The sequence below is a fragment of the Oncorhynchus masou genome, chromosome 9, assembly GCF_036934945.1.
Source record: "Oncorhynchus masou masou isolate Uvic2021 chromosome 9, UVic_Omas_1.1, whole genome shotgun sequence".
NCBI classification, from domain to species: domain Eukaryota; kingdom Metazoa; phylum Chordata; class Actinopteri; order Salmoniformes; family Salmonidae; genus Oncorhynchus; species Oncorhynchus masou.
Genome location: NC_088220.1, coordinates 774501 through 797754, shown reverse-complemented (window position 1 = coordinate 797754; position 23254 = coordinate 774501). Strand labels below are relative to the sequence as shown.

The window sequence follows — 23254 nt, the reverse complement described above, 5'->3', positions numbered from 1 at the left end:
CCTGGTGCTGCTAACCCAGGTCTGGTGCTGCTAGCCAGCTAACCCAGGTCTGGTGCTGCTAACCAGCTAACCCAGGTCTGGTGCAGCTAACCCAGGTCTGGTGCAGCTAACCCAGGTCTGGTGCAGCTAACCAGCTAACCCAGGTCTGGTGCTGCTAGCCAGCTAACCCAGGTCTGGTGCAGCTAACCCAGCTAAGGTGCTGCTAGCCAGCTAACCCAGGTCTGGTGCTGCTAGCCAGCTAACCCAGGTCTGGTGCTGCTAGCCAGCTAACCCAGGTCTGGTGCAGCTAACCAGCTAACCCAGGCCTGGTGCTGCTAACCCAGGTCTGGTGCAGCTAACCAGCTAACCCAGGTCTGGTGCTGCTAGCCAGCTAACCCAGGTCTGGTGCTGCTAGCCAGCTAACCCAGGTCTGGTGCTGCTAGCCAGCTAACCCAGGTCTGGTGCTGCTAGCCAGCTAACCCAGGTCTGGTGCAGCTAACCAGCTAACCCAGGTCTGGATAAGGAATGGCACACTGGAATCGGGTCCTGATTTAAAAGCTAGATGGTGTCAAACTTCAGTCCTCTGTGGCTCAGTTGATCCGGGCACCTGCAACGTCAAGACGGTGAATTGGATTCCCGCTGGGTTCACCCATAATGAAATAAAAGAGCTGGACATGACCTTGCTTGGTGAAGCACCCCGACCTCCCCCTCCTCTACCCTGTCGACCAGGTCAGACAACCTCCTGTCGACCAGGTCAGGCAACCTCCTGTCGACCAGGTCAGACAACCTCCTGTCGACCAGGTCAGGCAACCTCCTGTCGACCAGGTCAGGCAACCTCCTGTCGACCAGGTCAGGCAACCTCCTGTCGACCAGGTCAGGCAACCTCCTGTCGACCAGGTCAGGCAACCTCCTGTCGACCAGGTCAGACAACCTCCTGTCGACCAGGTCAGACAACCTCCTGTCGACCAGGTCAGGCAACCTCCTGTCGACCAGGTCAGGCAACCTCCTGTCGACCAGGTCAGGCAACCTCCTGTCGACCAGGTCAGGCAACCTCCTGTCGACCAGGTCAGACAACCTCCTGTCGACCAGGTCAGACAACCTCCTGTCGACCAGGTCAGACAACCTCCTGTCGACCCAGTCCTCCACCAGGGTTGGATTAGGATGCAACAAGTGGAACAGAAAGAGAAGGATGAACAGCACCCTGGGATATGGAGCTACGCTAGGCAACAACTTGACAACAAGAGCATGAGCTTTACAAAGAGCGAGAGTCCCGGGGAAGTGAGCGAGGGGTGAGAGACAGGGGGGGAGGCAGTGTGTTTTAACTACAAGAGCATTCCATATTACCATCATAATAACCATGAGACAAACAGTGGTAATAGTAAGAGCCACAAGCTGATAGAAAAATCATTCTCAAATCTCATTTACACAAAACTTTAGGAAATGGAAATCTGGCCCTAATTTTTATTTGAATGTTATAGTTTTTTCTTGTCATGGCTATGCATCAAAATCTCCCAAAATAGTTTGCGGACACCAGCATCGCTGGATGCGTGTCCGTCCGCTAGCCTGCGTGTCCGTCCGCTAGCCTGCGTGTCCGTCCGCTAGCCTGCGTGTCCGTCCGCTAGCCTGCGTGTCCGTCCGCTAGCCTGCGTGTCCGTCCGCTAGCCTGCGTGTCCGTCCGCTAGAGGGATCGCATCTTGTAGCGGTTTAATATCCTAAAATAGTCCCGTCACCAATTAGTCAGCACTGTGATCCCACTCTGGGGGTTCTTTAGATAGACATTCATTAAAACTGTATAAAAAAACACAACTTACAGAAAAATCTATTCATTAAACAACCCCTCCTTTAAGGAGAAAGAATAACGCAATGCTTAACGTTTTTCCTTTAAATACATGTGAACTATAGGAGAGAACCTGAATAACATGAATGCGTTATATACAGAATATAATGATAATATAATAATAATAATAACAATATAATATATGAAATTGCTAAAACCCCTTCATATAGTCCCTATACAAGTCATGTCACTCCCTGCTTCAGGAGACAGGAGAGCTGGAAGGAGTGGTGAGGGGCTCCGAGACCCTTCTCTCTGTGTCGTCTCTCACCTCCCCAGTGAAGGGTTGTAAGGCAGCGGCTACGTTCCCAGATCACACACCCCTATCCCCTACATAGTGCACTACTTCTAACCAAAACCCTGGGGCTTCGGGCTCCATCTAGTGCACTACATAGGAGACAGAGCAGCATTAGGGAGCAACCTACTGAGACATCGAGGGGGCAGTCCGGGTCACAAATGGAACCATATTCGCTACATTGGTCTAACGTTGCGCACTCAGCCAATATGGATAGTGGATAGTGCACTATGTAGGGTACGCCCTGGGTCCCCCTCCCCTTACAGGTTGCCCTTGGAGGGGCCGGGGTTCTTGCCGCCCATGGAGGGGTGGGTGGGATGACCCTGTAGCGCCCCCAGCTGTTGGTACAACCCCAAGAGTTCCATCTGGCTCATCCCTCCAGCTCCCAGCATGCCGTTCATCTGGCTCATCAGCTGGGCCTGGTTGGCCATGGCGATCTGCTGCTCTCTCACCTTCCTGTTGGTGATCACCTTCTGAACGTACATCATTAGCTGTGGAGGGGAGGGAGAGAGAGGTCAGGACTTCTCAGGGTCCATCAGAGAGAGATGGAGAGAGAGAGATCAGCACTTCTCAGGGTCCATCAGAGAGAGATGGAGAGAGAGAGATCAGCACTTCTCAGGGTCCATCAGAGAGAGATGGAGAGAGAGAGATCAGCACTTCTCAGGGTCCATCAGAGAGAGATGGAGAGAGAGAGGTCAGGACTTCTCAGGGTCCATCAGAGAGAGATGGAGAGAGAGATCAGCACTTCTCAGGGTCCATCAGAGAGAGATGGAGAGAGAGAGGTCAGGACTTCTCAGGGTCCATCAGAGAGAGATGGAGAGAGAGAGGTCAGGACTTCTCAGGGTCCATCAGAGAGAGAGAGGTTAGAGAGGCTAGGTGGTGGTCAGCCTGAACACTAGAAAAAGAAGCAGGTGAGATTAAGATAGCAGGTGGAAAGAAAACGTGTAAAGTTGTGATCTTACAGTCTGTTGCTTGTTGAGGACGTCTCTGTAGACAGCTTCTCTGTGGTTGAGCTCCATCTCTACACTGGCCTGTCTCCCCAGAGCCATGGCCTGGACCTGGGACTCCGTGAGGGCTGGGTTCTCCTTCCACTGGAGAGGAAGAGGAGAGTGGGGAGAGGAAGAGGAGAGTGGGGAGAGGAAGAGGAGACTGGTCACAGCACGGACAACAAACCATTAAACATCTTCACACCTGAAGTTTTCAATACAGGTTCTATGGGGGAAAACAAACCCTGAAGTGACGGTAGGTAGGAGTCCAGCAGCAATACAAAACATGACACCCCCTCCTCCCTCTCTCCCCCTCTCCTCACCACTCTCCCGATGGTGTCCTCTAGAGATTCTCTGGGGAGGAACTTGAGAGCGTTGGTGGCCTCCATCACCTTCTGACGGCCCTGGTTAATCAACTCCTACAGACATAGGAAAGGGTAACGTTTCTGCCCCAGCCTATCTCAAGGGATGCTGGGAAATCCCAATTAAAACCAGATCCAATAGAAACATCAAAACACACATTCCAGTGGTCCGGCCCGATTTAACCCTCTAAATACACTGCTCAAAAAAATAAAGGGAACACTAAAATAACATGCTAGATCTGAATGAATGAAATATTCTTATTAAATACTTTTTTCTTTACATAGTTGAATGTGCTGACAACAAAATCACACAAAAATGAAAATTGGAAATCAAATGTATCAACCCATGGAGGTCTGGATTTGAGTCACACTCAAAATTAAAGTGGAAAACCACACTACAGGCTGATCCAACTTTGATGTAATGTCCTTAAAACAAGTCAAAATGAGGCTCAGTAGTGTGTGTGGCCTCCACGTGCCTGTATGACCTCCCTACAACGCCTGGGCATGCTCCTGATGAGGTGACGGATGGTCTCCTGAGGGATCTCCTCCCAGACCTGGACTAAAGCATCCGCCAACTCCTGGACAGTCTGTGGTGCAACGTGGTGTTGGTGGATGGAGCGAGACATGATGTCCCAGATGTGCTCAATTGGATTCAGGTCTGGGGAACGGGCGGGCCAGTCCATAGCATCAATGCCTTCCTCTTGCAGGAACTGCTGACACACTCCAGCCACATGAGGTCGAGCATTGTCTTGCATTAGGAGGAACCCAGGGCCAACCGCACCAGCATATGGTCTCACAAGGGGTCTGAGGATCTCATCTCGGTACCTAATGGCCTCTGGCGAGCACATGGAGGGCTGTGCAGCCCCCCAAAGAAGTGCCACCCCACACCATGACTGACCCACTGCCAAACCGGTCATGCTGGAGGATGTTGCAGGCAGCAGAACGTTCTCCACGGCGTCTCCAGACTCTGTCACATGTGCTCAGTGTGAACCTGCTTTCATCTGTGAAACCCCCACCTGTGGACGTCGGGCCCTCATACCACCCTCATGGAGTCTGTTTCTGACCGTTTGAGCAGACATATGCACATTTGTGGCCTGCTGGAGGTCATTTTGCAGGGCTCTGGCAGTGCTCCTCCTTGCACAAAGGCAGAAGTAGCGGTCCTGCTGATGGGTTGTTGCCCTCCTACGGCCTCCTCCACGTCTCCTGATGTACTGGCCTGTCTCCTGGTAGCGCCTCCATGCTCTGGACACTACGCTGACAGACACAGCAAACCTTCTTGCCACAGCTCGCATTGATGTGCCATCCTGGATGAGCTGCACTACCTGAGCCACTTGTGTGGTTTGGAGACTCCGTCTCATGCTACAATTAGAGTGAAAGCATCGCCAGCATTCAAAAGTGACCAAAACATCAGCCAGGAAGCATAGGAACTGAGAAGTGCTCTGTGTTCACCACCTGCAGAACCACTCCTTTATTGGGGGTGTCTTGCGAATTGCCTATAATTTAAACCTGTTTTGTCCATTTGCACAACAGCATGTGAGTGTGTATATCACGTGTATTTATAGTCTCGTGAGTGTGTATATATAGTCTAGTGAGTGTATATATATATAGTCTAGTGAGTGTATATATATATATATATAGTCTAGTGAGTGTATATATATAGTCTAGTGAGTGTGTATATATAGTCTAGTGAGTGTATATATATATAGTCTAGTGAGTGTATATATATAGTCTAGTGAGTGTATATATATAGTCTAGTGAGTGTGTATATAGTGTGTATATATTGTCTAGTGAGTGTGTATATATAGTCTAGTGAGTGTGTATATAGTGTGTATATATTGTATAGTGAGTGTGTATATATAGTCTAGTGAGTGTATATATGTAGTCTTGTGAGTGTGTATATATAGTCTAGTGAGTGTATATATATATAGTCTAGTGAGTGTATATATATATACAGTCTAGTGAGTGTGTATATATAGTCTAGTGAGTGTGTATATATAGTCTAGTGAGTGTGTATATATATATATAGTCTATTGAGTGTATATATATAGTCTAGTGAGTGTATATATATAGTCTAGTGAGTGTATATATGTGTAGTCTTGTGAGTGTGTATATATAGTCTAGTGAGTGTCTATATATAGTCTAGTGAGTGTATATATATAGTCTAGTGAGTGTGTATATAGTGTGTATATATTGTCTAGTGAGTGTGTATATATATATATAGTCTAGTGAGTGTATATATATAGTCTAGTGAGTGTATATATATATATATATAGTCTAGTGAGTGTATATATATAGTCTAGTGAGTGTGTATATAGTGTGTATATATTGTATAGTGAGTGTGTATATATAGTCTAGTGAGTGTATATATGTAGTCTTGTGAGTGTGTATATATAGTCTAGTGAGTGTATATATATATAGTCTAGTGAGTGTATATATATACAGTCTAGTGAGTGTGTATATATAGTCTAGTGAGTGTGTATATATAGTCTAGTGAGTGTGTATATATATATATAGTCTATTGAGTGTATATATATATAGTCTAGTGAGTGTATATATATAGTCTAGTGAGTGTATATATGTGTAGTCTTGTGAGTGTGTATATATAGTCTAGTGAGTGTCTATATATAGTCTAGTGAGTGTATATATATATATATATTCTAGTGAGTGTATATATATATATATAGTCTAGTGAGTGTATATATGTGTAGTCTAGTGAGTGTATATATATATATAGTCTAGTGAGTGTATATATATAGTCTAGTGAGTGTATATATATAGTCTAGTGAGTGTGTATATAGTGTGTATATATTGTCTAGTGAGTGTGTATATATAGTCTAGTGAGTGTGTATATAGTGTGTATATATTGTCTAGTGAGTGTGTATATATAGTCTAGTGAGTGTGTATATATAGTCTAGTGAGTGTATATATATAGTCTAGTGAGTGTATATATATATATAGTCTAGTGAGTGTATATATATAGTCTAGTGAGTGTATATATATAGTCTAGTGAGTGTGTATATAGTGTGTATATATTGTATAGTGAGTGTGTATATATAGTCTAGTGAGTGTATATATGTAGTCTTGTGAGTGTGTATATATAGTCTAGTGAGTGTATATATATATATAGTCTAGTGAGTGTATATATATATACAGTCTAGTGAGTGTGTATATATAGTCTAGTGAGTGTGTATATATAGTCTAGTGAGTGTGTATATATATATATAGTCTATTGAGTGTATATATATAGTCTAGTGAGTGTATATATATAGTCTAGTGAGTGTATATATGTAGTCTTGTGAGTGTGTATATATAGTCTAGTGAGTGTATATATATATAGTCTAGTGAGTGTATATATATATATATAGTCTAGTGAGTGTATATATGTGTAGTCTTGTGAGTGTGTATATATAGTCTAGTGAGTGTGTATATATAGTCTAGTGAGTGTATATATATATATATTCTAGTGAGTGTATATATATATATATATATATAGTCTAGTGAGTGTATATATATAGTCTAGTGAGTGTATATATATAGTCTAGTGAGTGTATATATATAGTCTCGTGAGTGTGTATATATAGTCTCGTGAGTGTGTATATATATATATATAGTCTAGTGAGTGTATATATGTAGTCTAGTGAGTGTATATATATAGTCTCGTGAGTGTGTATATATATAGTCTAGTGAGTGTATATATATATAGTCTCGTGAGTGTGTATATATAGTCTCGTGAGTGTGTATATATATATAGTCTAGTGAGTGTATATATATAGTCTAGTGAGTGTATATATAGTCTAGTGAGTGTATATATATAGTCTAGTGAGTGTATATATATAGTCTAGTGAGTGTATATATATAGTCTCGTGAGTGTATATATATATAGTCTAGTGAGTGTATATATATATAGTCTAGTGAGTGTATATATATATATAGTCTAGTGAGTGTATATATATATAGTCTAGTGAGTGTATATATAGTCTAGTGAGTGTATATATATAGTCTAGTGAGTGTATATATATAGTCTAGTGAGTGTATATATATAGTCTAGTGAGTGTATATATATATATAGTCTAGTGAGTGTATATATATATAGTCTAGTGAGTGTATATATATATAGTTTGGTGAGTGTATATATATAGTCTTGTGAGTGTGTATATAGTCTAGTGAGTGTGTATATATTGTCTAGTGAGTGTATTTATATATATATAGTCTAGTGAGTGTGTATATAGTCTAGTGAGTGTGTATATAGTCTAGTGAGTGTATATATAGTCTAGTGAGTGTGTATATAGTCTAGTGAGTGTGTATATAGTCTAGTGAGTGTGTATATAGTCTAGTGAGTGTATATATAGTGTAGTGAGTGTATATATATATATATATATATATATATATATATATATAGTCTCGTGAGTGTATATATATATATATAGTCTCGTGAGTGTATATATATACATATATATAGTCTAGTGAGTGTATATATAGTCTAGTGAGTGTATTTATATATATATAGTCTAGTGAGTGTGTATATAGTCTAGTGAGTGTGTATATAGTCTAGTGAGTGTATATATAGTCTAGTGAGTGTGTATATAGTCTAGTGAGTGTGTATATAGTCTAGTGAGTGTGTATATAGTCTAGTGAGTGTATATATAGTGTAGTGAGTGTATATATATATATATATATATATATATATAGTCTCGTGAGTGTATATATATATATAGTCTCGTGAGTGTATATATATACATATATATAGTCTAGTGAGTGTATATATAGTCTAGTGAGTGTATATATATATATATATATATATATATATATATATATATATATATATATATATATATATATATATATATATTTATATAGTCTAGTGAGTGTATATATAGTCTAGTGAGTGTATATATAGTCTAGTGGGTGTATATATAGTCTAGTGGGTGTATATATAGTCTAGTGAGTGTATATATAGTCCATTTAGCAGTCTGGCTTGGTAGCAGAGTGTCTCTGAGCCTGTTGGTCCGAGAGCCGATGCTTCGGTAGCGTTTGCTGGACGGTAGCAGAGTGAACAGTCTATGGCTTGGGTGGCTGGAGTCTCTAGCCTTGATATAGAGGTCCAGGATGGCAGGGATGTACTGGGCACACCTTCTGTAGCGCTTTGAGGTCAAGGGCGGTGCAGTTACCGTACCAGCGGTGATGCAGCCAGTCAAGATGCTCTCGTTGGTGCATTTGTCGAACTTTGAGGATCGGAGGTGCCCATGACAAATCTTTTCAGCCCCCCGAGGGGCTCGAGGCGCTACCGTGCCCTCTTCGTAACTGTGGTGGTGCGTGTGGACCATGTTAAGTGATGTGAAGGACCTTCGACCTCTCGTCGCGCTCCACTCCAGCCCTGGTGATGTGGATGGGGGCGTGCTCTCCACTCTTTCGACCAATACTATTTCTCTAAAGAGGGAAGACAGGTCGACCGCTGCCGGGCAGACCCATTTCAGACACCTTTTTCTGGGATTGATAAAGCTTGCCTTGATTATTGAACCAATAGACTCGTCGCAAAATTGCAAACCCCACCCATCTGACACTACAGGCAGGCCAAAAGTAAATGCTAAAAGTATTTGAAGGAATTCGAATAGTATTTGAACCTTATTCAGAAAATACAGGCTGTAGGGCTTTGAGACTCAGGGGCCAGAGACAGACTCCTGAACAGACACCCAGAACACCTTACAGCCTACAGCAGCGGGAGGTCACCTGGGTATAGCAGCGGAGAGGTCACCTGGGTACAGCAGCGGAGAGGTCACCTGGGTATAGCAGCGGAGAGGTCACCTGGGTACAGCAGCGGAGAGGTCACCTGGGTACAGCAGTGGAGAGGTCACCTGGGTATAGTAGGGGAGAGGTCACCTGGGTATAGTAGCGGAGAGGTCACCTGGGTATAGTAGCGGAGAGGTCACCTGGGTATAGTAGTGGAGAGGTCACCTGGGTATAGTAGCGGAGAGGTCACCTGGGTATAGTAGTGGAGAGGTCACCTGGGTACAGCAGTGGAGAGGTCACCTGGGTATAGTAGGGGAGAGGTCACCTGGGTATAGTAGCGGAGAGGTCACCTGGGTATAGTAGCGGAGAGGTCACCTGGGTATAGTAGTGGAGCGGTCACCTGGGTATAGTAGGGGAGCGGTCACCTGGGTATAGCAGCGGAGAGGTCACCTGGGTACAGCAGAGGAGCGGTCACCTGGGTACAGCAGCGGGAGGTCACCTGGGTATAGTAGTGGAGCGGTCACCTGGGTATAGTAGTGGAGCGGTCACCTGGGTATAGCAGCGGGAGGTCACCTGGGTATAGCAGCGGGAGGTCACCTGGGTATAGCAGCGGAGAGGTCACCTGGGTATAGTAGGGGAGCGGTCACCTGGGTATAGTAGGGGAGCGGTCACCTGGGTACAGCAGAGGAGCGGTCACCTGGGTACAGCAGCGGAGCGGTCACCTGGGTACAGCAGAGGAGCGGTCACCTGGGTATAGTAGTGGAGCGGTCACCTGGGTATAGTAGTGGAGCGGTCACCTGGGTACAGCAGAGGAGCGGTCACCTGGGTATAGTAGTGGAGCGGTCACCTGGGTATAGTAGTGGAGCGGTCACCTGGGTATAGTAGTGGAGCGGTCACCTGGGTATAGTAGGGGAGCGGTCACCTGGGTATAGTAGTGGAGCGGTCACCTGGGTATAGTAGGGGAGCGGTCACCTGGGTATAGTAGTGGAGCGGTCACCTGGGTATAGTAGGGGAGCGGTCACCTGGGTATAGCAGCGGAGAGGTCACCTGGGTATAGTAGTGGAGCGGTCACCTGGGTATAGCAGAGGAGCGGTCACCTGGGTATAGCAGTGGAGCGGTCACCTGGGTATAGCAGGGGAGCGGTCACCTGGGTATAGTAGTGGAGCGGTCACCTGGGTATAGCAGAGGAGCGGTCACCTGGGTATAGCAGAGGAGCGGTCACCTGGGTATAGCAGAGGAGCGGTCACCTGGGTATAGTAGTGGAGCGGTCACCTGGGTATAGCAGCGGAGAGGTCACCTGGGTATAGTAGTGGAGCGGTCACCTGGGTATAGCAGAGGAGCGGTCACCTGGGTACAGCAGAGGAGCGGTCACCTGGGTATAGCAGAGGAGCGGTCACCTGGGTATGGCAGTGGAGCGGTCACCTGGGTATAGTAGTGGAGCGGTCACCTGGGTATAGTAGTGGAGCGGTCACCTGGGTATAGTAGTGGAGCGGTCACCTGGGTATAGTAGTGGAGCGGTCACCTGGGTATAGTAGCGGAGCGGTCACCTGGGTATAGTAGGGGAGCGGTCACCTGGGTAACGGAGCGGTCACCTGGGTATAGCAGGGGAGCGGTCACCTGGGTATAGTAGTGGAGCGGTCACCTGGGTATAGCAGGGGAGCGGTCACCTGGGTATAGTAGTGGAGCGGTCACCTGGGTATAGCAGCGGAGAGGTCACCTGGGTATGGTAGGGGAGCGGTCACCTGGGTATAGTAGTGGAGCGGTCACCTGGGTATAGCAGCGGAGAGGTCACCTGGGTATGGTAGGGGAGCGGTCACCTGGGTATAGTAGTGGAGCGGTCACCTGGGTATAGCAGCGGAGAGGTCACCTGGGTATGGTAGGGGAGCGGTCACCTGGGTACAGCAGCGGAGAGGTCACCTGGGTATAGTAGGGGAGCGGTCACCTGGGTATAGTAGTGGAGCGGTCACCTGGGTATAGCAGCGGAGAGGTCACCTGGGTATGGTAGGGGAGCGGTCACCTGGGTACAGCAGCGGAGAGGTCACCTGGGTATGGCAGTGGAGCGGTCACCTGGGTATAGTAGTGGAGCGGTCACCTGGGTATAGCAGCGGAGAGGTCACCTGGGTATGGTAGGGGAGCGGTCACCTGGGTACAGCAGCGGAGAGGTCACCTGGGTATAGTAGTGGAGCGGTCACCTGGGTATAGTAGGGGAGCGGTCACCTGGGTATAGTAGTGGAGCGGTCACCTGGGTATAGCAGCGGAGAGGTCACCTGGGTATGGTAGGGGAGCGGTCACCTGGGTACAGCAGCGGAGAGGTCACCTGGGTATGGCAGTGGAGCGGTCACCTGGGTATAGTAGGGGAGCGGTCACCTGGGTATAGTAGTGGAGCGGTCACCTGGGTATAGCAGCGGAGAGGTCACCTGGGTATAGTAGGGGAGCGGTCACCTGGGTATAGTAGTGGAGCGGTCACCTGGGTATAGCAGCGGAGAGGTCACCTGGGTATGGTAGGGGAGCGGTCACCTGGGTAGTGGAGCGGTCACCTGGGTATGGCAGTGGAGCGGTCACCTGGGTATAGTAGGGGAGCGGTCACCTGGGTATAGCAGTGGAGCGGTCACCTGGGTATAGTAGTGGAGCGGTCACCTGGGTATAGTAGGGGAGCGGTCACCTGGGTATAGTAGGGGAGCGGTCACCTGGGTATAGTAGGGGAGCGGTCACCTGGGTATAGTAGTGGAGCGGTCACCTGGGTATAGCAGCGGAGAGGTCACCTGGGTATGGTAGGGGAGCGGTCACCTGGGTATAGCAGCGGAGAGGTCACCTGGGTATGGTAGGGGAGCGGTCACCTGGGTATAGCAGCGGAGAGGTCACCTGGGTATAGTAGTGGAGCGGTCACCTGGGTATAGTAGTGGAGCGGTCACCTGGGTATAGTAACGGAGCGGTCATCTGGGTATAGTAGTGGAGCGGTCATCTGGGTAGCGGAGCGGTCATCTGGGTATAGTAGCGGAGCGGTCACCTGGGTATAGTAGGGGAGCGGTCACCTGGGTATAGCAGTGGAGCGGTCACCTGGGTATAGTAGTGGAGCGGTCACCTGGGTATAGTAGTGGAGCGGTCACCTGGGTATAGCAGCGGAGAGGTCACCTGGGTATGGTAGGGGAGCGGTCACCTGGGTATAGCAGCGGAGAGGTCACCTGGGTATGGTAGGGGAGCGGTCACCTGGGTATAGCAGCGGAGAGGTCACCTGGGTATAGTAGTGGAGCGGTCACCTGGGTATAGTAGTGGAGCGGTCACCTGGGTATAGTAGCGGAGCGGTCATCTGGGTATAGTAGTGGAGCGGTCATCTGGGTAGCGGAGCGGTCACCTGGGTATAGTAGGGGAGCGGTCACCTGGGTATGGTAGCGGAGCGGTCACCTGGGTATAGTAGTGGAGCGGTCACCTGGGTATAGTAGGGGAGCGGTCACCTGGGTATAGTAGGGGAGCGGTCACCTGGGTATAGTAGGGGAGCGGTCACCTGGGTATAGTAGGGGAGCGGTCACCTGGGTATAGTAGGGGAGCGGTCACCTGGGTATAGTAGGGGAGCGGTCACCTGGGTATAGTAGCGGAGCGGTCACCTGGGTATAGTAGGGGAGCGGTCACCTGGGTATAGTAGGGGAGCGGTCACCTGGGTATAGTAGGGGAGCGGTCACCTGGGTATGGTAGCGGAGCGGTCACCTGGGTATAGTAGTGGAGCGGTCACCTGGGTATAGTAGTGGAGCGGTCACCTGGGTATAGTAGGGGAGCGGTCACCTGGGTATAGTAGCGGAGCGGTCATCTGGGTATAGTAGTGGAGCGGTCATCTGGGTAGCGGAGCGGTCATCTGGGTATAGTAGCGGAGCGGTCACCTGGGTATAGTAGGGGAGCGGTCACCTGGGTATAGTAGGGGAGCGGTCACCTGGGTATAGTAGGGGAGCGGTCACCTGGGTATAGTAGGGGAGCGGTCACCTGGGTATAGTAGGGGAGCGGTCACCTGGGTATAGTAGGGGAGCGGTCACCTGGGTATAGTAGCGGAGCGGTCACCTGGGTATAGTAGGGGAGCGGTCACCTGGGTATAGTAGGGGAGCGGTCACCTGGGTATAGTAGGGGAGCGGTCACCTGGGTATGGTAGCGGAGCGGTCACCTGGGTATAGTAGTGGAGCGGTCACCTGGGTATAGTAGGGGAGCGGTCACCTGGGTATAGTAGGGGAGCGGTCACCTGGGTATAGTAGTGGAGCGGTCACCTGGGTATAGTAGGGGAGCGGTCACCTGGGTATAGTAGGGGAGCGGTCACCTGGGTATAGTAGTGGAGCGGTCACCTGGGTATAGTAGTGGAGCGGTCACCTGGGTATAGTAGGGGAGCGGTCACCTGGGTATAGCAGCGGAGAGGTCACCTGGGTATAGTAGTGGAGCGGTCACCTGGGTATAGTAGGGGAGCGGTCACCTGGGTATAGCAGCGGAGAGGTCACCTGGGTATAGTAGTGGAGCGGTCACCTGGGTATAGTAGGGGAGCGGTCACCTGGGTATAGCAGCGGAGAGGTCACCTGGGTATAGCAGTGGAGCGGTCACCTGGGTATAGTAGTGGAGAGGTCACCTGGGTATAGTAGCGGAGCGGTCACCTGGGTATAGCAGCGGAGAGGTCACCTGGGTATAGTAGCGGAGCGGTCACCTGGGTATAGTAGTGGAGCGGTCACCTGGGTATAGCAGCGGAGAGGTCACCTGGGTATAGTAGTGGAGCGGTCACCTGGGTATAGTAGGGGAGCGGTCACCTGGGTATAGCAGCGGAGAGGTCACCTGGGTATAGTAGTGGAGCGGTCACCTGGGTATAGTAGGGGAGCGGTCACCTGGGTATAGCAGCGGAGAGGTCACCTGGGTATAGCAGTGGAGCGGTCACCTGGGTATAGTAGTGGAGAGGTCACCTGGGTATAGTAGGGGAGCGGTCACCTGGGTATAGCAGCGGAGAGGTCACCTGGGTATAGTAGTGGAGCGGTCACCTGGGTATAGTAGTGGAGAGGTCACCTGGGTATAGTAGGGGAGCGGTCACCTGGGTATAGTAGTGGAGCGGTCACCTGGGTATAGTAGCGGAGCGGTCATCTGGGTATAGTAGGGGAGCGGTCATCTGGGTATAGTAGTGGAGCGGTCACCTGGGTATAGTAGCGGAGCGGTCACCTGGGTATAGTAGCGGAGCGGTCACCTGGGTATAGTAGTGGAGCGGTCACCTGGGTATAGTAGGGGAGCGGTCATCTGGGTATAGTAGTGGAGCGGTCACCTGGGTATAGTAGTGGAGAGGTCACCTGGGTATAGTAGGGGAGCGGTCACCTGGGTATGGTAGCGGAGCGGTCACCTGGGTATAGTAGGGGAGCGGTCACCTGGGTATGGTAGGGGAGCGGTCACCTGGGTATGGTAGCGGAGCGGTCACCTGGGTATGGTAGCGGAGCGGTCACCTGGGGATAGAGAGGACTGGGGAAGGGGGATAGAGAGGACTGGGGAAGGGGGATAGAGAGGACTGGGGAAGGGGGATAGAGAGGACTGGGGAAGGGGGATAGAGAGGACTGGGGAAGGGGGATAGAGAGGACTGGGGAAGGGGGATAGAGAGGACTGGGGAGAGGGGATAGAGAGGACTGGGGAGGGGGATAGAGAGGACTGGGGAAGGGGGATAGAGAGGACTGGGGAAGGGGGATAGAGAGGACTGGGGAGGGGGATAGAGAGGACTGGGGAAGGGGGATAGAGAGGACTGGGGAAGGGGGATAGAGAGGACTGGGGAAGGGGGATAGAGAGGACTGGGGAGAGGGGATAGAGAGGACTGGGGAGGGGGATAGAGAGGACTGGGGAAGGGGGATAGAGAGGACTGGGGAAGGGGGATAGAGAGGACTGGGGAAGGGGGATAGAGAGGACTGGGGAAGGGGGATAGAGAGGACTGGGGAAGGGGGATAGAGAGGACTGGGGAGGGGGATAGAGAGGACTGGGGAGGGGGATAGAGAGGACTGGGGAAGGGGGATAGAGAGGACTGGGGAGGGGGGATAGAGAGGACTGGGGAGAGGGGATAGAGAGGACTGGGGAGGGGGGATAGAGAGGACTGGGGAGGGGGGATACTGGGGAGGGGACTGGGGACTGGGGGGGGATAGAGAGGACTGGGGAAGGGGGATAGAGAGGACTGGGGAAGGGGGATAGAGAGGACTGGGGGGGGGGGGGATAGAGAGGACTGGGGGGGGGGGGGATAGAGAGGACTGGGGAGGGGGGATAGAGGGACTGGGGAAGGGGGATAGAGAGGACTGGGGAAGGGGGAGAGAGGACTGGGGAAGGGGGATAGAGAGGACTGGGGAAGGGGGATAGAGAGGACTGGGGAGGGGGGATAGAGAGGACTGGGGAAGGGGGATAGAGAGGACTGGGGAGGGGGGATAGAGAGGACTGGGGAGGGGGGATAGAGAGGACTGGGGAGGGGGGATAGAGAGGACTGGGGAAGGGGGATAGAGAGGACTGGGGAGGGGGGATAGAGAGGACTGGGGAGGGGGATAGAGAGGACTGGGGAAGGGGATAGAGAGGACTGGGGAACTGGGGGGGGATAGAGAGGACTGGGGAGGGGGATAGAGAGGACTGGGGAGAGGGGGATAGAGAGGACTGGGGAGGGGGGATAGAGAGGACTGGGGAAGGGGGATAGAGAGGACTGGGGAAGGGGCATAGAGAGGACTGGGGAAGTGGGATAGAGAGGACTGGGGAAGGGGCATAGAGAGGACTGGGGAAGGGGCATAGAGAGGACTGGGGAAGGGGCATAGAGAGGACTGGGGAAGGGGGATAGAGAGGACTGGGGAAGGGGGATAGAGAGGACTGGGGAGGGGGGATAGAGAGGACTGGGGAGGGGGATAGAGAGGACTGGGGGAGGGGGATAGAGGACTGGGGAGGGGGGATAGAGAGGACTGGGGACTGGGGGGGGGATAGAGGACTGGGGAAGGGGGATAGAGAGGACTGGGGAGGGGGATAGAGAGGACTGGGGAGGGGGATAGAGAGGACTGGGGAGGGGGGATAGAGAGGACTGGGGAAGTGGGATAGAGAGGACTGGGGAGAGGGGATAGAGAGGACTAGGGAGGGGGATAGAGAGGACTGGGGAGGGGGATAGAGAGGACTGGGGAGGGGGGATAGAGAGGACTGGGGAGAGGGGATAGAGAGGACTGGGGGGGGGGATAGAGAGGACTGGGGAGGGGGGATAGAGAGGACTGGGGAAGGGGGATAGAGAGGACTGGGGAGAGGGGATAGAGAGGACTGGGGAGAGGGGATAGAGAGGACTGGGGAGGGGGATAGAGAGGACTGGGGAGGGGGATAGAGAGGACTGGGGAGGGGGATAGAGAGGACTGGGGAGGGGGGATAGAGAGGACTGGGGACTGGGGGGGGGATAGAGAGGACTGGGGAGGGGGGATAGAGAGGACTGGGGAGGGGATAGAGAGGACTGGGGAGAGGGGATAGAGAGGACTGGGGAAGGAAAAGCCAAAGACGTGTGGAGGGAAAAACCCTGGCAGACAGAAAGGAAAACAATACCAAGCAGAGAGCTGCTAGATGAACGACTGAAGACGGGAGAAGAGAGAGGAATGATAGTGTCCAGTAGTCAGCATTCCCTGTGGCGTAGTCAGCATTCCCTGTGGTGTAGTCGGCATTCCCTGTGGTGTAGTCGGTATTCCCTGTGGTGTAGTCGGCATTCCCTGGGGTGTAGTCGGCATTCCCTGTGGTGTAGTCGGCATTCCCTGTGGTGTAGTCAGCATTCCCTGTGGTGTAGTCAGCATTCCCTGTGGTGTAGTCAGTATTCCATGTGGTGTAGTCGGTATTCCCTGTGGTGTAGTCGGCATTCCCTGTGGCGTAGTCGGTATTCCCTGGGGTGTAGTCGGCATTCCCTGGGGTGTAGTCGGCATTCCCTGGGGTGTAGTCGGCATTCCCTGTGGTGTAGTCGGTATTCCCTGTGGTGTAGTCGGCATTCCCTGGGGTGTAGTCGGCATTCCCTGTGGTGTAGTCGGCATTCCCTGTGGTGTAGTCGGCATTCCCTGTGGTGTAGTCAGCATTCCCTGTGGTGTAGTCAGCATTCCCTGTGGTGTAGTCAGCATTCCCTGTGGTGTAGTCAGCATTCCCTGTGGTGTAGTCGGTATTCCCCGGGGTGTAGTCGGTATTCCCTGTGGTGTAGTCGGTATTCCCTGTGGTGTAGTCGGTATTCCCTGTGGTGTAGTCGGTATTCCCTGTGGTGTAGTCGGTATTCCTGTGGTGTAGTCGGTATTCCTGTGGTGTAGTCGGTATTCCTGTGGTGTAGTCGGTATTCCTGTGGTGTAGTCGGTATTCCCTGTGGTGTAGTCAGTATTCCCTGTGGTGTAGTCGGTATTCCCTGTGGTGTAGTCGGTATTCCCCGTGGTGTAGTCGGTATTCCCCGTGGTGTAGTCGGTATTCCCGTGGTGTAGTCGGTATTCCCTGTGGTGTAGTCGGTATTCCCGTGGTGTAGTCGGTATTCCCGTGGTGTAGTCGGTATTCCCCGTGGTGTAGTCGGTATTCCCCGTGGTGTAGTCGGTATTCCCCGTGGTGTAGTCGGTATTCCCCGTGGTGTAGTCAGTGAAAGAAAACCCACAAAAAAAGGTGTTCACCCTTTTGGTCACTTTATTAAATGTTATTTTAAATACTTTTCAAGATCGTAGCCAGTCAGATTAATCAATGAATGGCAACAAAAACTAGTTGGTGTATTTGCTAAACATGAGAAGAACACCCTTGGTAGTGGAGTGGGAGGTTACACTTTACTGTGTCTCCGGGCGATCAGGTCACAGTCATCACTTCCTCCTCTTAACACCGACAACACTGACTTTTATTTAGGAAAATAAACATGTGCCTTAGTAGAGAACAGGTAGCCTGGGTGGAGACTATAGTAGAGAACAGGTAGCCTGGGTGTTGACTATGGTAGAGGACAGGTAGCCTGGGTGGAGACTATAGTAGAGAACAGGTAGCCTGGGTGGAGACTATAGTAGAGAACAGGTAGCCTGAGTGGAGACTATAGCACTGAGCTAACCAGCTAGCTCAGGTCTGGTGCTGCTAACCCCGTTCTGGTGCTGCTAGCCAGCTAACCCAGGTCTGGTGCTGCTAACCCAGGTCTGGTGCTGCTAACCAGCTAACCCAGGTCTGGTGCTGCTAGCCAGCTAACCCAGGTCTGGTGCTGCTAGCCAGCTAACCCAGGTCTGGTGCTGCTAGCCAGCTAACCCAGGTCTGGTGCTGCTAGCCAGCTAACCCAGGTCTGGTGCTGCTAGCCAGCTAACCCAGGTCTGGTGCTGCTAACCCAGCTAACCCAGGTCTGGTGCTGCTAGCCAGCTAACCCAGGTCTGGTGCTGCTAACCAGCTAACCCAGGTCTGGTGCTGCTAGCCAGCTAACCCAGGTCTGGTGCAGCTAACCCAGGTCTGGTGCTGCTAACCAGCTAACCCAGGTCTGGTGCTGCTAACCCAGGTCTGGTGCTGCTAACCAGCTAACCCAGGTCTGGTGCAGCTAGCCAGCTAACCCAGGTCTGGTGCTGCTAGCCAGCAAACCCAGGTCTGGTGCTGCTAGCCAGCTAACCCAGGTCTGGTGCTGCTAGCCAGCAAACCCAGGTCTGGTGCTGCTAGCCAGCTAACCCAGGTCTGGTGCTGCTAACCCAGGTCTGGTGCTGCTAGCCAGCTAACCCAGGTCTGGTGCTGCTAGCCAGCTAACCCAGGTCTGGTGCTGCTAACCCAGGTCTGGTGCTGCTAGCCAGCTAACCCAGGTCTGGTGCTGCTAACCCAGGTCTGGTGCTGCTAGCCAGCTAACCCAGGTCTGGTGCTGCTAGCCAGCTAACCCAGGTCTGGTGCTGCTAACCCAGGTCTGGTGCTGCTAGCCAGCTAACCCAGCTAAGGTGCTGCTAGCCAGCTAACCCAGGTCTGGTGCTGCTAGCCAGCTAACCCAGGTCTGGTGCTGCTAGCCAGCTAACCCAGGTCTGGTGCTGCTAGCCAGCTAACCCAGGTCTGGTGCTGCTAGCCAGCTAACCCAGGTCTGGTGCTGCTAGCCAGCAAACCCAGGCCTGGTGCAGCTAACCCAGGTCTGGATAAGGAATGGCCCACTGGAATCTCAATTAGAAGGTTCAAAATGTTTTGAAAGGATCGGGTCCTGATTTAAAAGCTAGACGGGGTCAAACTTCAGTCCTCTGTGGCTCAGTTGATCCGGGCACCCGCAACGTCAAGACGGTGAATTGGATTCCCGCTGAGTTCACCCATAATGAAATAAAAGAGCTGGACATGACCTTGCTTGGTGAAGCACCCTGACCTCCCCCTCCTCTACCCTGTCGACCAGGTCAGACAACCTCCTGTCGAGCAGGTCAGACAACCTCCTGTCGAGCAGGTCAGACAACCTCCTGTCGACCAGGTCAGGCAACCTCCTGTCGACCAGGTCAGGCAACCTCCTGTCGACCAGGTCAGGCAACCTCCTGTCGACCAGGTCAGGCAACCTCCTGTCGACCAGGTCAGGCAACCTCCTGTCGACCAGGTCAGGCAACCTCCTGTCGACCAGGTCAGGCAACCTCCTGTCGAGCAGGTCAGGCAACCTCCTGTCGACCAGGTCAGGCAACCTCCTGTCGACCAGGTCAGGCAACCTCCTGTCGACCAGGTCAGGCAACCTCCTGTCGACCAGGTCAGGCAACCTCCTGTCGACCAGGTCAGGCAACCTCCTGTCGACCAGGTCAGGCAACCTCCTGTCGACCAGGTCAGACAACCTCCTGTCGACCAGGTCAGACAACCTCCTGTCGACCAGGTCAGACAACCTCCTGTCGACCAGGTCAGACAACCTCCTGTCGACCAGGTCAGACAACCTCCTGTCGACCAGGTCAGACAACCTCCTGTCGACCAGGTCAGACAACCTCCTGTCGACCAGGTCAGACAACCTCCTGTCGACCCAGTCCTCCACCAGGGTTGGATTAGGATGCAACAAGTGGAACAGAAAGAGAAGGATGAACAGCACCCTGGGATATGGAGCTACGCTAGGCAACAACTTGACAACAAGAGCATGAGCTTTACAAAGAGCGAGAGTCCCGGGGAAGTGAGCGAGGGGTGAGAGACAGGGGGGGAGGCAGTGTGTTTTAACTACAAGAGCATTCCATATTACCATCATAATAACCATGAGACAAACAGTGGTAATAGTAAGAGCCACAAGCTGATAGAAAAATCATTCTCAAATCTCATTTACACAAAACTTTAGGAAATGGAAATCTGGCCCTAATTTTTATTTGAATGTTATAGTTTTTTCTTGTCATGGCTATGCATCAAAATCTCCCAAAATAGTTTGCGGACACCAGCATCGCTGGATGCGTGTCCGTCCGCTAGCCTGCGTGTCCGTCCGCTAGCCTGCGTGTCCGTCCGCTAGCCTGCGTGTCCGTCCGCTAGCCTGCGTGTCCGTCCGCTAGCCTGCGTGTCCGTCCGCTAGCCTGCGTGTCCGTCCGCTAGCCTGCGTGTCCGTCCGCTAGAGGGATCGCATCTTGTAGCGGTTTAATATCCTAAAATAGTCCCGTCACCAATTAGTCAGCACTATGATCCCACTCTGGGGGTTCTTTAGATAGACATTCATTAAAACTGTATAAAAAACACAACTTACAGAAAAATCAATTCATTAAACAACCCCTCCTTTAAGGAGAAAGAATAACGCAATGCTTAACGTTTTTCCTTTAAATACATGTGAACTATAGGAGAGAACCTGAATAACATGAATGCGTTATATACAGAATATAATGATAATATAATAATAATAATAATAACAATATAATATATGAAATTGCTAAAACCCCTTCATATAGTCCCTATACAAGTCATGTCACTCCCTGCTTCAGGAGACAGGAGAGCTGGAAGGAGTGGTGAGGGGCTCCGAGACCCTTCTCTCTGTGTCGTCTCTCACCTCCCCAGTGAAGGGTTGTAAGGCAGCGGCTACGTTCCCAGATCACACACCCCTATCCCCTACATAGTGCACTACTTCTAACCAAAACCCTGGGGCTTCGGGCTCCACCTAGTGCACTACATAGGAGACAGAGCAGCATTAGGGAGCAGCCTACTGAGACATCGAGGGGGCAGTCCGGGTCACAAATGGAACCATATTCGCTACATTGGTCTAACGTTGCGCACTCAGCCAATATGGATAGTGGATAGTGCACTATGTAGGGTACGCCCTGGGTCCCACTCCCCTTACAGGTTGCCCTTGGAGGGGCCGGGGTTCTTGCCGCCCATGGAGGGGTGGGTGGGATGACCCTGTAGCGCCCCCAGCTGTTGGTACAACCCCAAGAGTTCCATCTGGCTCATCCCTCCAGCTCCCAGCATGCCGTTCATCTGGCTCATCAGCTGGGCCTGGTTGGCCATGGCGATCTGCTGCTCTCTCACCTTCCTGTTGGTGATCACCTTCTGAACGTACATCATTAGCTGTGGAGGGGAGGGAGAGAGAGGTCAGCACTTCTCAGGTTCCATCAGAGAGAGATGGAGAGAGAGAGGTCAGCACTTCTCAGGTTCCATCAGAGAGAGATGGAGAGAGGTCAGGACTTCTCAGGTTCCATCAGAGAGAGATGGAGAGAGAGAGGTCAGGACTTCTCAGGGTCCATCAGATAGAGATGGAGAGAGAGAGAGGTCAGGACTTCTCAGGGTCCATCAGAGAGAGATGGAGAGAGAGAGGTCAGGACTTCTCAGGTTCCATCAGAGAGAGATGGAGAGAGAGAGAGGTCAGGACTTCTCAGGGTCCATCAGAGAGAGATGGAGAGAGAGAGGTCAGGACTTCTCAGGGTCCATCAGAGAGAGAGAGGTTAGAGAGGCTAGGTGGTGGTCAGCCTGAACACTAGAAAAAGAAGCAGGTGAGATTAAGATAGCAGGTGGAAAGAAAACGTGTAAAGTTGTGATCTTACAGTCTGTTGCTTGTTGAGGACGTCTCTGTAGACAGCTTCTCTGTGGTTGAGCTCCATCTCTACACTGGCCTGTCTCCCCAGAGCCATGGCCTGGACCTGGGACTCCGTGAGGGCTGGGTTCTCCTTCCACTGGAGAGGAAGAGGAGAGTGGGGAGAGGAAGAGGAGACTGGTCACAGCACGGACAACAAACCATTAAACATCTTCACACCTGAAGTTTTCAACACAGGTTCTATGGGGGAAAACAAACCCTGAAGTGACGGTAGGTAGGAGTCCAGCAGCAATACAAAACATGACACCCCCCCCCTCCTCCCTCTCTCCCCCTCTCCTCACCACTCTCCCGATGGTGTCCTCTAGAGATTCTCTGGGGAGGAACTTGAGAGCGTTGGTGGCCTCCATCACCTTCTGACGGCCCTGGTTAATCAACTCCTACAGACATAGGAAAGGGTAACGTTTCTGCCCCAGCCCATCTCAAGGGATGCTGGGAAATCCCAATTAAAACCAGATCCAATAGAAACATCAAAACACACATTCCAGTGGTCCGGCCCGATTTAACCCTCTAAATATACTGCTCAAAAAAATAAAGGGAACAATAAAATAACATGCTAGATCTGAATGAATGAAATATTCTTATTAAATACTTTTTTCTTTACATAGTTGAATGTGCTGACAACAAAATCACACAAAAATGAAAATTGGAAATCAAATTTATCAACCCATGGAGGTCTGGATTTGGAGTCACACTCAAAATTAAAGTGGAAAACCACACTACAGGCTGATCCAACTTTGATGTAATGTCCTTAAAACAAGTCCAAATGAGGCTCAGTAGTGTGTGTGGCCTCCACGTGCCTGTATGACCTCCCTACAACGCCTGGGCATGCTCCTGATGAGGTGGCGGATGGTCTCCTGAGGGATCTCCTCCCAGACCTGGACTAAAGCATCCGCCAACTCCTGGACAGTCTGTGGTGCAACATGGTGTTGGTGGATGGAGTGGGACATGATGTCCCAGATGTGCTAATTGGATTCAGGTCAGGGGAACAGGCGGGCCAGTCCATAGCATCAATGCCTTCCTCTTGCAGGAACTGCTGACACACTCCAGCCACATGAGGTCTAGCATTGTCTTGCATTAGGAGGAACCCAGGGCCAACCGCACCAGCATATGGTCTCACAAGGGGTCTGA

General features: G+C 51.1%; 2 protein-coding genes across 2 annotated transcripts in view; both read right to left on the bottom strand.

Moving 5' to 3' along the window:
• Nucleotides 1-290: 290 nt before the first annotated feature.
• On the bottom strand, nucleotides 291-3534 carry LOC135545420 (transcriptional regulator ATRX-like). The gene is made up of 4 exons (XM_064973027.1): nucleotides 3418-3534; nucleotides 3071-3199; nucleotides 480-2599; nucleotides 291-311 (listed from the first exon to the last, which is right to left on the bottom strand). Exons 1-3 carry the CDS (start codon nucleotides 3481-3483, stop codon nucleotides 2369-2371), a joined length of 426 nt encoding a protein of 141 aa, XP_064829099.1. The 5' UTR covers nucleotides 3484-3534; the 3' UTR covers nucleotides 291-311; nucleotides 480-2368.
• Nucleotides 3535-17788: 14254 nt separating this feature from the next.
• LOC135545385 (transcriptional regulator ATRX-like) overlaps nucleotides 17789-23254 on the bottom strand; it is a 101905-nt gene continuing 96439 nt past the window's right edge. The window contains 3 exon segments of the mRNA XM_064972992.1: nucleotides 17789-21603; nucleotides 22077-22205; nucleotides 22408-22503. Coding sequence (XP_064829064.1) covers nucleotides 21373-21603; nucleotides 22077-22205; nucleotides 22408-22503 — 456 coding nt within the window. The 3' untranslated portion in view covers nucleotides 17789-21372.